The sequence below is a fragment of the Callospermophilus lateralis genome, chromosome 1, assembly GCF_048772815.1.
Source record: "Callospermophilus lateralis isolate mCalLat2 chromosome 1, mCalLat2.hap1, whole genome shotgun sequence".
In the NCBI taxonomy this organism is placed as follows: Eukaryota; Metazoa; Chordata; class Mammalia; order Rodentia; family Sciuridae; genus Callospermophilus; species Callospermophilus lateralis.
Window position 1 is genome coordinate 221,396,178 of NC_135305.1, and position 13,746 is coordinate 221,409,923.

At 49.0% G+C, this 13,746-nt stretch overlaps 1 protein-coding gene across 9 annotated transcripts in view; it reads left to right on the forward strand.

The window, feature by feature from the left end:
- Positions 1-3,897: 3,897 nt before the first annotated feature.
- Ranbp3 (RAN binding protein 3) overlaps positions 3,898-13,746 on the forward strand; it is a 55,583-nt gene continuing 45,734 nt past the window's right edge. For 8 of the 9 annotated variants that reach the window (XM_076850812.2, XM_076850823.2, XM_076850870.2 and 5 more), the window contains exon 1: positions 3,914-4,017. In XM_076850812.2, coding sequence (XP_076706927.1) covers positions 3,996-4,017 — 22 coding nt within the window. In that variant the 5' untranslated portion in view covers positions 3,914-3,995. Of the gene's footprint in view, positions 4,018-13,746 lie in introns of all 9 variants that reach the window. The other variant, XM_076850852.2, reaches the window with a different exon arrangement.

Sequence of the window (13,746 nt, forward strand, 5' to 3'; positions counted from 1 at the left end):
CTGCTTCTTATTCATAATCAGCACCAAGTCCCAACTGGCCCCTGTTGCCTGAGAGGCCCTGTACTCTCCTTCCATGACCTCACCTCCTCCACCTCCTCCACCTCCACTGCTCCCTCTGCTCAGACACAGAGCTTCTCACTGTCCCTCCACCATGCCAAGTTGGTTGCTGCCTCAGGACCTTTGCACACACTGCTAGAATGCTTCTCCAGCAGACTTTCTACCAAAGTGTCACCTCCTCAGAGGGGACCTCCCTGACCAGTGGTTCCAAAGTGCCCCTTCTGTCACAAGACAATGTTTTGTTTTTTTGTAGCATTTGAAAATCTTTGCTTACCTATAATCAGTCTCTCCACAAAATGATGCAAAGTTCCTGGTCTCTTATTCATCCTGGGAACTCAACATGTACAATAATGCCTGATGCGCAGCAGATGCCATAGATACACACTGCTGTGTAACGGGATCCCCCCACCAAAACCGAGGTGTTTATAGCAACTGTCATGTATCTTTCTTGGGTTCCTGAAGATGGGAAGGCGAGGCTGGGGGCAATCCTCTCAGGGCTGCGGCAGGAACAGCTGGAGGCTGTCTGGGACCTGGCTGGAAGCTTGCCTTGCTCTCGCTCCCTTCCAACACGGCAGGCTCAGGGCAGCTGAAGGGCTCCTGTGACCCTGGAAACTTTAAGAACTGTTCCCAGGAAGCCGGGGGAAGTTGCGCCCAGCCCCTTATTAATGGCCTAGCCCCACAAGTGCCAGTGTCATTTCCCCATGCTGGTGACTGCCACGCCCACCCACATTCAAGAGAAGGGGAGATTCCGCTCCTGGATGGGAGCAGGGACAAAGAATTTGGGTGACATTTTAAACCACCAGTTGGCAACCAACAAATATTTGCTTAAATGAATGTTGGCTCGTCTGAGAGGAGACCAGATAAAAACGGAAGGCCTGCGGGGCTCGAGGCAGGCAGGGACAGCGCCTGTGAGGGCGTGAACTCAGTGGACACTCGGTTGGCCTGCCCGGCTGATAGGGTTTGCATCTTGGCGTCCTTTGAAAGCCGCCATTAGAACATATTTAGCAAGTGATGACATGTTGCTGGGACTTTTCCAAAGTGTGGGGTGGATGTGGTGCCCGACAAGACTTTAGGTGACATGCAGACATGACATTAAATGACACTGATTACATGGATCACAGTCATCACACTGTCAATTTCTTTCAGTCCCCATCACAGCAAGCAGAGTTTCTCTCAGTGATGACATGCTCCTAATGCCCCTAGGATACCCTGCTAATCTCCCTTCACAGTAAACAGAAGCAGGCTTTGGGCTTAGCACTTGGCCGGCCACTGTACCTGCCCCAGCTGAAGGACACCCTTCCTCTTCATGTTTATTTCATCATGATCTCTATTCAGGGCTTAGTGGTTTTCTATTTAAAATGTGATACAAAGTGTCTATGTAACAGAAATTAGGACAAAAGAAAAAATACTGAAGGCTTCCCAGATACTGCAGACTGAGAAGACCCATGGGTGGGGGGCACCCGCTGGGGGACACGAGGACCAGACCTGACTCCAGGTCCTTTCCAGCACTGATGTCCAAGCTCTTCCTGAGCAACCTGCAGTCTAAGGACTGGGACGTGTGCCTGTAGCTTGTTGGCAAACTCTAGGGAGCAGAGTCCAATCTAGTCTTAGAAAATGTGTTTGAGGGAACTGTTGAGGATACTAAGTACCCCAACCCTGATGCCAGGCAAGAATAAAAAAGAATCCCTGTGGCACTTTATGAGCCCTCTGAGCAGTGCTCCTGGGTACCTTGTTAAAATGCAGATTGACTTGGGTTTGGGGTGGGGCTTGAGATTCTGGATTTCCATAAGCTTCAGTGAGGAGTCATACTAATGCTGGTGGCCTGGGGACAACACTAGAAGCAGCAGGTTCTCACATACCTATGGTGACATCACATCAGTAGCTTAAAACAGGACATGGCTGAAATACAACAAGAAAAGCAGTAAACACTACACACCAGGGCTCAATTTATTTTATTGATGGCTGCCAAGACTTAAGAAAGTGATGAAAAATATCAGTAAAAGCTTTCAACAAACCGTCCACAAGCATGCACTGCACACATCCTCCCCGAGCCAACGCAGAAAAAGCATGGCTGGTGCGTAAGCCGCAGAGGCAAAGCTGTGGGAGACCACCGCAGAGGTGGGTGCGAGGCCTCCCAGATACAGCTAGTGCCCTGGATGAGAGATTGGCAGTTTTTCTGTCAAGACCTAAATTAAAAATATGGTAAAAGGCTGGTGGCAGTGGCGCACTTTTAATGCCAGGGACTCAGGAAACTGAGGCAGGAAGACCACAATTTGAAGATAGTCTCAGCAACCTAGCCAGGCCCTAAGTAACCTGGGGAGACTGTCTTAAATTAAAAAAAGAGGGGTTGAGGATGTGGCTCAGTGGTAAAGCACCCCTAGGCTCAACCCCAGGTGCCAAGAAAAAGGTACCAGGCCTTAGCTCTGCTATGAAGCTCAAAAGCAACCACAGATACCATATAAATAAGTGTGGCTATTTTCAAATAAAACTTTACTTGTGAACACTGAAATTTAAAGTTCATTCAAGCTTTGATTATCGTGAAGCCTCGTTCTTTCTTTGACCTTTTCCCTAACCTGTTCCATATTATATTCTTAGCTGGCAGGCCATATTGGGTCCACAGTGGTGGGATGGGCCTAAAAAGGGCCAGCTGGGGTCAACGCGGATGAGACCCAGGCAGAGAGGTCAGCAAATGCAGAGATGCGCAACTCAGGGATGCAGCTGAAGGCAGGGGAGAGGCGGAGCAAGGCCCGGCGCGGGACCAAACGCAGGGGCTCCATAATCCTGAATTTCCAGGCTCAAGCAAAAGCCCTCTGAAACCCCTGGGATGCCCCTTCATATTTATGTTTTTTTTTTTAAAGGAAGGAGTTTTTTAATACCTTTATTCTACTTATTCATTTCTATGTGGTGCTGAGGATCGAACCTGGGGCCTCACCTGTGCGAGGCGAGCGCTCTGCCGCTGAGCCGCAGCCCAGCCCCTTTATGTTTTTAAAATCTCCCTTGTCCTGTGCCGCGTGCGGAACAGACCCTGGGCCTCGTTACTACGAAAGGAAGGAGGGCGGAGAAGGTGTTCAGTGCCCCAGAAGAGCCCCAGGCCGGACAGCCACGCGGGCAGAGCAGGTGGACCTGGGCTGTACTTTAGCCCAAAAGACATGCTGAGACAGGTAGCAGGCAAGCAGGGGCAGGCCCTGGGTGTCCCCTCTCCCCAAGCTCCTGGGGGTGGTCACATCTTGACGTGGCTCCTGGTAGAGCTCTTGGCCGGCATCCGGTGTCCAGACGTGGCGCCAACTGCAATTCCAAGTGAAGGCGCAGACCGTCCGCAGATGGGGCAGTTCGGCAGCTTCACAGCTGCAGAGCCTTGGTGCCCGGCTTGGCGCCAGCGTCCCGGAGCGTCCCTTCCCGTGGGTCGCGGGAATCAAAGGTCTTGTCCCCGACCCAGGCGGCACCTGCGGGCTAGGGCTGCGCGCCCCTCTCACCCGCGACGGGCCCGCCCCCAGGTCGGTGCTCCTGCACCGCGGCGAGGAGCGAGATCAGGCTTCGCTTTTCGGGCCGAGGATTCACCTAGAGGAAGGCCGCGGCAGCTGCGCACCAGACCCGCAAGCCCTCCTGCCGCTTCGGACCCCAGGATCACCACCGGGTAGTGCAACCACCGGACCGCCGCTGGGACCGCCGGGCAGTAAACGCGCGCTGGTCCCGCGCGTGCGCGCTCACGTGACCACGCCCCCCTCGTCGGCGGGAAGAAGGCGGGGGGCCGTTAGTGCGCAGGCGCGTGCTTGGAGCGCGAGTAGGAGCTCGACTCGGCGCGCAGCTCAGTGCGCAGGCGCGGGCTGCCCGCCTTGCTGGGAGTCAGCTTATTAAATGCGCACGCGCAGCGGTCTTCGGCAGAAAACTGGCGAGCCTGGGCCGGCGCGGGGCCTTGTGGGAGGGCTTAAGGAAGTAAAATGGCGGACCTGGCGAACGAAGGTAGGGGAGGCGCCGTCGGGGGCCAGCTGGCGGCTGGGGAGCGGGCGGAGGAAGGCTGCGGGGCCACAGGCCCGAGGGATGGGCGTCCCTGAGTGCGGGCGTCCCGTCCGCTCCGTCCTGGAGGTTCGGGGGCTCCTCAGCCACCCCCCATTCCGTCTCCTCAGGCCGGCCTCACCCGCCGGCCCATCACTCGCGGCAGCCGCGGTCCCTGCCGCCGTCCGGCCAGAGTCGCCGGGAGGCCGCCGGGGCCGCGGGCCAGAGGCGCTTCCGCCCCGCAGCCCGGCCCGGGGCCGGAAGGGGCGGGAGGCGCGGCCCGGGCTTCGGCCGCGGATGTAAATAGACCTCAGGCCTGGTGGTGGCCCGCGCGCGCCACGCTCCCTCCCCGCCCCCTCGCCCGGCACCGGCGTCCCCTGCCCGGCCGGTGGCCGCCACGCCGAGCCCGCAGGGAGCCGGGGCCTTGCTCCCCGCCCCCGCCCGAGCTCCGCACCCGCATTCCCGCCAGTTCCCGCAGGTCCCTCGCGGCGCCGCGTGTCCCCAGTTAGGCCCGGCCACAGGAGCTGGGCTGCCGAAGCCGGGCTGCTTTTTGCCCCTCCTTTATTTTTATTTTTTGGCTGCACTTCCAGAGAGACCTTGTGATTCTCTCCTCTGTGGAGCGCTGACCTGCCTCCTGAGCATTTTCGACAAGGTTGCACCTCCAAATCCCCAAGAGGAAGCACTCGATCAGGCTGATGTCTGCCTACGTCCACGATCGTGTTGCTCCGGCTTGAGGACTTCCGAGGTTCTATTTTTAGCTGTCTCCTTTTCTCGGTGCACAACTGCAGGCAAGCTGTACCTGTCTGGCTCTGGTTCCCCGTGCGATGCTCCCTGCTGTTCTAGGGTGACCTGGGGTTCCCATCCTGACCCGCACTGTGCACGAGTGTTCATAGTAAGTGGTCAGCCTTGGGGCGCATTTGGAGTGGGTACAGGGACAGTTATCCCTCCAGTACTCCCCAGGAAAGCTCCATGAAGTAGATACTGGTAGTCCCATTCTTTCAGTGAGGATATTGAGTTAGAGTGATTAAGTTACCTACCCAAGTCAGGTCTCACAGGAAGGAGCAGGAATGTGAACCAAAGTGATCTGACTTTAGAGCCCTCTGACTTGACCATTTTACACTGAATCTCTTATCTGACAAAGGAGCCCATGGAGGGGAGGTACTCCAACTCATGCGATCCATTTGAAAGGCAGAAATGGGCCTGAATAAATTAACGGGAATCAATATGACTACTCTGTAAAGTTACCTCTTGAGCTCATATAGTTTCTTGAACTGGAGAGCCATGTCTATATTTGACATCTCCATTTGGATATCTAATAGGCACATCTGACATCATGTCCAAAACAAGATCTTTATCCTAGCTTCCTGCTCAGACCTGCCCATACCACAGTCATTGTCCCTTTATACTAAGTGGTAGGTCCATTTTTTGAATTGCTCAGATCGAAAACTTTGAAGTCACTCTTGGTTCCTCCCATAAATCAACAGTAAATCCTATTAGTTTATACCTTAAAAGTATTTCCAGAGAGTGATGCCATCTCACTACCAACTGGGCCTTCTACTTGGGCTTCCTTTACTTCCACCCCTAATACCTGTCTACCCTTCTCTCTACCACCGTCTCCCTGACTTGCTGTTCTCTGGCTGCTCAGGTTTTCTCAGTATTCTTGAGTGAGCCATGTACTCCCTCCTTTTAGCCTTTTTTTTCCTAATGGTTCATCTGCCTGCAACTGTTTCCTCCAGGTACACCCATGACTTGCTCCTTTATCTCCAGATTTTTACTCATTTATGTTACTTTATTATTAAGAACTTATCTGGCTACCTACCTTAAATTGTGCCCACATTTTCTATTCCCTTTAGGCTGCTTTATTTTATTCTACAGCACTTATCCCCACCCAGCATGCTAGTTTTACCTGGTTGTTTGACTGCCCCTCCACTAGAATATGAGCTCCATGAGGGCAGAAATGTTTGTTATGTTCATTGGTGGAGCTCCTGCATCCAGAACAGTCCTTGGCACAGAGTAGGTGTCCAAAGGATGTTTGGTGAATTAATGAGTTGTTGAGTTCATTAGTGAGAATCCTTATTGTGAGGAGTACCTTTGAGCACAAAGAAAATTATGGTTTGCTGTTTTCCAGGGGTTACTGCTTATTGCGTAGTATACATAAGCTATCCATTATAAGTTGCATATTAAGTGGACATATGTAAAATAAATGAATGGAATATTTTGTGCTAAATTTTTTTTTCAATAAATGCCACACCATTTCATCTTGACACTAGTGGCAGTCATTCTGAGGAGATCAAGTTTTAGTAGATCTCTGAACCTCGGATAGCCCTACCATCCTTCAGTCGGTCTCTGTAATGTTTCTTGAAGAATCCATTTCTGTTTTTAGCATGTATGGCCGCTTAGGATGTTTGATGTCTCATCCACTAGGTAAAGTAGGACTTCCTTGCCAGTGTATTTTGAAACTATGGGGACTGCCTTATAGCCATGTTCTCCCTCTCGCTGTTTAATCTCCTAACAGCTTCTTGGCTTCTGCCTTTCCAAGCTGGGAACCTAAGTTGGTCCATCCTCATATCCAAATTTGCCCTCATCCATTCTGTCTCTGTACTCTGGACTTTTCCCATCTGTGTGTCAGTCTGAAGTACTGGCTGTCCAGTCTGGTTGGGTATCAGAATCACCTGGGGAGCTTTTCTTAAAAGTACAGGTACCCAGTTCCCACACCCTATAGATTCTGATCCTGTGAAGGATTTCCAGATGGCCTGAATGTCTGACAGAGAGCAGCACAGGTGACTCTATATACAGCTAGCTGGTGTTGAGAAGCATTGGTTTCAGCAAATCAGGTTAGCTATGCTGTGTGCAGGGAAACTCAGTTGTGTGTCTCAGTTGTGTGTACGTCTTTCTTAAGAATGTGTATGTGTTTTACATTTGAGTCCAAGAATATTCTACGCCCCCTCCCCCCCGAATTTTCCTCATTGTAACTCCCAAACTTGTTAATCATGCTGTTTCTTGAGTTCTTTTACATTGTGAACTGAGTCAGGTGTTGAAGGCAGAGTTTTTTCCCAAGGTGAGCAAAGTACATTTGAAGCATAGAATATTTTGGAGTCTAGATTTTAGCATTAAAGGTGACATTTTCTTTCTGGCCTGTAGATGTGTATTGTATAGTGGAAACCTAGGAGACAGTGTAAGGCAAGGTTTCAACTTTGGCACTGTTGACATTTGGGGCTGGATAAACCTGTTGGGAAGAGAGCTGTCCTGTACATGGCCGTATGTTTGGCAGCATAGTGGTATCCCCAAACCTACTCACTAGATGCTTGTAACACACCTCCTACCGCAGGGGTGATGATAACCCAAAATGTCTCCACACCCAGCCTCCCATCCAGTCAGAGGAACAGAGGGCACAACAGCCCCAGCGGAGACTCACTGGTATAAAGTGACAGTGGCGTGAGCTCTGCCCTGCAGAGAACTGGGCTTGTCTTTGGGCTCCATGTGGACGCTCCTGCTGGGAGGCTGGTTTTCTCACCAGTGAAATGGGCGCAAAGAGCATTGTGCTCCCTCAAGGTTGCCATTAGGACTGATGAACTAAGGCACAGGAGGGACTGAGTACAGATCACAGGGACACACCCTCTCAAGTGGCAACTATTTCCCTGCAGCAAGTTGTGTCTTGCACACGTGGGGATCAGGTGCCCAGCAAGGCATGGGTCTGAGCGGTGCAATCGAGTCCACCCCACTCAGATGGCCCCAGGGGAGCCATGGTGGGACATTAGGAGGAGTGGGCCATTGGTCTTCTTGAGTCCCTCTGCCTTATGTGACATCCAGGTTGGGGTTTCTCAGCCTCGGCACAGTGGACATCTGAGAGCGGCTCCTTCACTGTGGTTGGGGACACCCTGTACACTCCAGGCGCTTGATCACTACCCGGGCCTCTGCCCACTAGATGGGTGCTCTTGTCATATCCTACCTGTGTCCAGTTCTGACAGCTGCAATGTCAGCAGACATTTCCCAGTATCCCTTGGGGGTCAAAGTTGTCCTGATCTATCCTGACCAAGTGTGAGTCGGGAGATTTTCAGGGGTGGTTTATCTTTTCTCAGTTTGTATCTTTGTTGTTGATTTGGGGGATTAGATGCAACTGAATTTTTAAATTCAAACTCAAATAGTAAAAATTTTCAGTTCACACAATTTTTGTCATCTCCTTTCCTGCTCTAAACATAATTTTTAGAATAAGGGGAAAACAAGTGTTTGAAAATCATCTTGGATTTATGACAAAAGTGAACTCTGGCATTTGTCCTGTGGACTCAGTTGTGCCTCCTGTCTCATCTCTGTAGCAGAGTCGACCTGGGGGTAGGGGTAGCCGAGGAGAATCATAACAGCCTAGAGCCCTTTGAAGAAAGTTTAAGTTTTCCCAGGGGACCCATGTGTAGACCAGAGAAGCTTATGGTTCTATAAAACCTTTAACCAAGTCTTCAGCCTGCTTCTTGGATTCCTGGACTGTGCAATGACCTCAGCAGTGTTGTTAGCCTTGGGCATTTGCTGGCATTGGGGCCAGGTAGGATCAGTGTGCAGAAGCTCTGGATGTGTGTCTGTGCTCATCAGGGCTTGGAGTGAGTGGAGGCAGCAAGTGTCATTCCACATGAGCTTGGAATGGAGCTTGGAGGAGAGCCAGTTGTTCGGGGCTGGGAAGGGAACACTTTAGGTACAGGTTGAATGCTGGCCTAGTGAATTTAGACACAATATAGGCCTGGGATAAGAGAAGTGAGATTGGTTGCATTGTCGGGGCATCTGAGAAGGGAACACAATAAGGATGATGCAAGAAAGGCAGAAGTGGCCAGTGTTGACTTTGCTGTAGTTACGGCAGCTCTCCATGGTACTTTAAAGCAGCCTTGAGGCAAATGGGTTTGCATCACTGTCTACTCTGAATCTGGTGATGATGGTGGCAACAGCAGGCTTTCTTTGTTTTAAGGGGATTTTTATTTATTTATTTGGTACTGGAGATTGAAGCCAAGGATGCTTAGCCACTGAGCCACATCCCCAGCCCTTTTTATTTGTTTATTTTTTAATCTTGAAACAGAGTCTCGCTGAGTTGCTTAGAACCTCACTAAGTTGCTGAGGCTGGCTTCGAACCTATGATTCTTCTGCCCCAGCTTCCCAAGTGTATGCCACCACCATGCCCAATGCACGGGGAATTATTTTTGACACCTCTACACAGTGATCTTCCTTTGAATCCTTGGCCCAGGAGTGTGGTCTGTTTGAGCACTGTAGAAAATTGTATAGCTTAGGGGGTCATTGTAAAGCCCCCCACCTCCTGCCACCCTCATGTCCCCGGTTTACATCCTCTTTGGTGGTCTTGGCACTCAGTACTATGTATGGCATAGCACTTGTGAATCTGGACCTTGGTTGTGCTCCACCCTTGCTTAAGGATCTTATTGAAGAGAATAAAAACTGCTGCCTGGGCTGCTCCATCTGAAATGGTTGCCAGAGATCTAGGGCATCTGTAGTTCAAAAAGCTCACAGATACTTTACAACAGGAAGCCAGAGTTGAAAACCACAGGCAGAAGTTGTAACTTGCCTGGGGGGCTAGCAGATATGTTTATTTTAATCCATTTAGGTTTCTCCTTGTTTTTAATTAGGAGCCAACACTTTAAAATTCTGAAATGGGGGTGGGTATTCAGATATCTGATTTCTCTGAAAACAGGAATAACCTGGAGCTGAGGAGCAGCAGCTGCCCTGGAGATAGACCTTGCGCCCTCCTGAACCCTCATAGCCTCCTCCATGTTGCTCAGGATCTGGCCCACTTTCTCACTTTCTGGTTACTGTCTGACCTTGGTTGGCATTTGAATTTCGATGGTGCAGCCTTTCAGACTTGGCATTCTCTGCCCTCCGAGTGCTCTGTAACATAGAACCTCAGCATAAAACTCCTGGTGCTTTGGAATTGGTTTGTAATTAATTCCGGATTCAGTGTCCTTGGAATGCTGGTACTCAGAGAGTAATGCATAACAGTGCTTCTCAAAGGTGGTCCAGGAGCTTCTGGGAGTCTACAGGGTGTTCTCAGGAGAACTGCAAGTTCAAAACTATTTTCATAATAATAAAAAGACATTGTTTGCTTTTTTTAACTCTCATTCTTGCACGATGGGAGTTTTCCAGAGGGTGTATGACATGCCATACGGCAACAGTGTGTGTGTGTGTGTGTGTGTGTGTGTGTGTGTGTGTAGCTGGGGATAGAACCCAGTATTCCACCACTGAGCCACCTCCCTAGCCTACAACACATAAACAGAAGCAAGTAAGAGAATTCTGCTTTCTTTTTTAAGTCATGCATTATTGAGATTTGTCAAGATGTAAACTAATGCTGCTCTTCTCACAAATTCTTTTTATTTTTTGAAAATGGTTTTTCATTAAAAAAATACATTATTTAGGTTAATTGTTTCCAAGTTCATTATCCTTAATTAATTAGTGTTTTGAAATTTCCTTAGGCTTATTTCCTAATATGGTGAGTATAATAGTAGCTCATCCTTCATTTGCAAAAACATTTGGGGATCAGAAGTCATTTACAAGCATAGAAAGGGATCCTGAGATCAAAAAGTTTGAGAACTGCTGGCCTGTGATAGCAGTGCCTCTGCGTACAGGGCTTGAGTAAGACCTGTATTGAGATCAGTGTTGGTTTCTGCCCCAACTCCAGCCTCAGGAGAATTCTAAACCAGACCTAGCCAGCAGGTTCTCATTGACAGCTTGTGGCACAGTTGGAAGCGCTTGAATTGACTGTCCTTGGTTTGTGTCTTACTTCAGCCATTTACTTGCCCCAGGACACTGGGTAAGTTATTTGAACTCAGTTCCTGCATCTGTAAAATAGGAATGATAATAAGCAAGTCTGAGATTGTTGAAAGACTGTGTTGGTATTAGGAATGTGTCTGTCTCTGCTAACTTTGATTCTAATTGGGTGTGTGGGTAGAGCGAAGTAGGGTTTTTTTTTTTTTTTTTTTTTTAGTTGGAGCAGGTTCTCTGATATGGGGCTGGTAGGAGCCATCCTTTGCATTGTGGGACATTTAGCATCATCAGTGGTCTCTATTCATATGGTGCTAGTGTCCTCCCTCCACCTCCAGGCATGACAAGGAAAAAAAGTCTCCAGGTATTGCTAGGTGTCTGGACAGAATCACCCCTAACTGAGGACTCCTGGACTAGGGAGTCCATTGGCACCTAAGAGATCATATTGCATCATCGTCTACCCTACTGAGGTCCTAGGATGCTGTACACATTTAAATCCATACACTGAGTAGGAAGAGAGAGAGAGAGAAGGCCAATCCCAGAAGCTGAAATCCCCCTGCTTTATACTGTCTGTCTTATTGGAAGTTTATTCTAGTGTCTAATATGGGTAGAAATCCAACTTGCTTTTTCCCCCAAACAATTAATGCAAGATTTCTGTACTTCAACACACTTGACATTGAGTTGGATCATTCTTAGTGTTAGGGGACTGTTCTCTGCATCAGAGGATATTGATCAGTCTCCCTCTTCTCCATCTACTGTGTCTATAGGTGCTATTACCAGACTCCTAATCTGCTATTGCCATAACTAAAAATGTCCTCAAACATTGGCCATGTCCCCAGGGGGCCAGAGTTATCCTGGATGAGAACTGCTGGATTAAACAAAGCTACCTAGGAATAAATTATCTGCTAACTTAGAGTATAGGGCCGCTTCTCCCAGCCTTCTTTTCCTTTATGACCTTTTGGCAGCCAAGTAGGCATCAGGAGTTGCCTCTTCCTATTAAGGAGGGACAGTATTTTTCTTGTCCTTTAGCACTGTCTCAGGTCCCAGGTGGGGACCTGATAGAATGCCAGAGATGCCGAGTTTACAGGGACTGAAGGCTGAGGCCATGTAAGCAGGAAGGGCCTCTGAGACTAGCATGTCCATCTCTAATCAGTGAGTCTAGGAATCCCTACTCACCCATTCCAGTGGATCAGTCCCGTGGGCACTTGTTCTCCTCCCAAAAACTGACCCATGCAAGTTGTGGTGTTTGAGAACTATTTACAATGCTCAAAGAAAAATAGGATCTCTTAGATACAATAGTAGTTACTCCTTGCACATGTTCAGAAGACAAGCCTTGCCTTTTATAGTAGTTTTAAAATTTCTGCTGAGTTTAGCGCCTGCAGTTCTACCACACAGAATCTTGGGGATTTATTTGCCCAGAATTAATTCTTGCATTGCATCTGTAAGAGCAGAGTGCAAGAGGGGAAAACAGTCCTTTGAGAGTTTGGCTCTCAGCAGGTGAGGGTGAGAAAATGGACCAGCTTCCACTCAAAGAAGGGCTGTCTTGCAGCGTTGATGGTGGTGGTCGCTAGGGACATGAAGAGTCCAGGGACTGGGTCTGAGTCATCATCATCTTTTCATCAGAGCAATGACAGTTATTTTAGCTGAGGGCATATGCCCCTGAGGGAGCAAGAAGCGCTCACAGGCTGGTTATGGCCATCTCATTCCAACCCCAGCTAAAGCACTAGCATGGTCTGTCTCAGATATCCAAACTGTATCCACTTTGCTCCTTCTAAGACCACCAGATTACTGTGGGTCACCATATCGCCTCTACTGCTAGACTCAGTGACTCAAATTCTCTCTAGTTCCTCACATCTGCTTCCATCTCACAAAGACAAGGTCCTCTCAGTGTTCCCAGCGTGAGCATCAGTATCCAAAAAGTCCAAAATCTGGAATGCTCCAAAATTAAAAATTTTTGAGCACTGAAATCTTCTGCTTATGGTGTCCTGAAACTTTGGTTTTATGTAGAAAATTATTTTAAAATTGGGCCAGATGCAGTGGCACATACCTGTAATCCCTGTGAGTTAGGAGGCTGAGGAAGGATGATCACAAGTTCAAAGCCAGCCTCAGCAACTAAGCTAAGCCCTAAGTGAGACCCTGTCTCAAAATAAAATTTTAAAAAAGAGCTGGGGATGTGACTCAGTGTTAAGTCACTCCTGGGTTCAATCTCCAGCACAAAAAAAGTCATCAAAATAGTGTATAAAATTGCCTTCAGGCTATGTGTTGCAAGGTATATATGGGATATAAATGAATTTTGTGCTTAGATTGGGTCCTATTCCCAAAATACCTTATGTATATGCAAATATTCTAAAATCCAAAACTCTTCTGGTGCCAATCATAAGGGATGCTGAATCTGTATTGTAGTTATTCTAACATAAAAATGGAGAGAAGGGACCATTGCCAGGGGTGCATTTTAAAATGTGTAAAGCAAATCATGCTGCTCCCTGCTTGGACCCCGTCCACTGGCTCCCTTTACACAATCCAGATTCCTCTCCAAGGCCTGTGGGGCCAAGCACTCTCTGGGCCTTACCTACCCTTTGCCAACCACCCTACACAGACCTCTGTGAGCCCATTCTGTCTTCAGGAATATATTTGGGATTCCCTCTGCTCAGTATCCTCTGCCTTCTTTCACCTGGCTGTCCCTTCTTGGACTTACATGTCTGAGGCTCAAGTGACCCCTCAGAGAGTCCTTGATCTCCTCACCTCCTGCTGCTTTCTCTACCACTTATCCACAGTTACCCTATAATCTCTGCATACAACTGGGTACTTGTTTTCTGACTCCCTGCTAAAGAGCTGAGGCCTTATCTGCCTTTTCATCCCTGTCTCCAGTGCCAATCTCAGGGCCTGGAACAGAGCAGACACTGGCTCAAGAAACCCTGCCAGAGCTGAGGTCCTGACTGTCTGGCCTTTCCT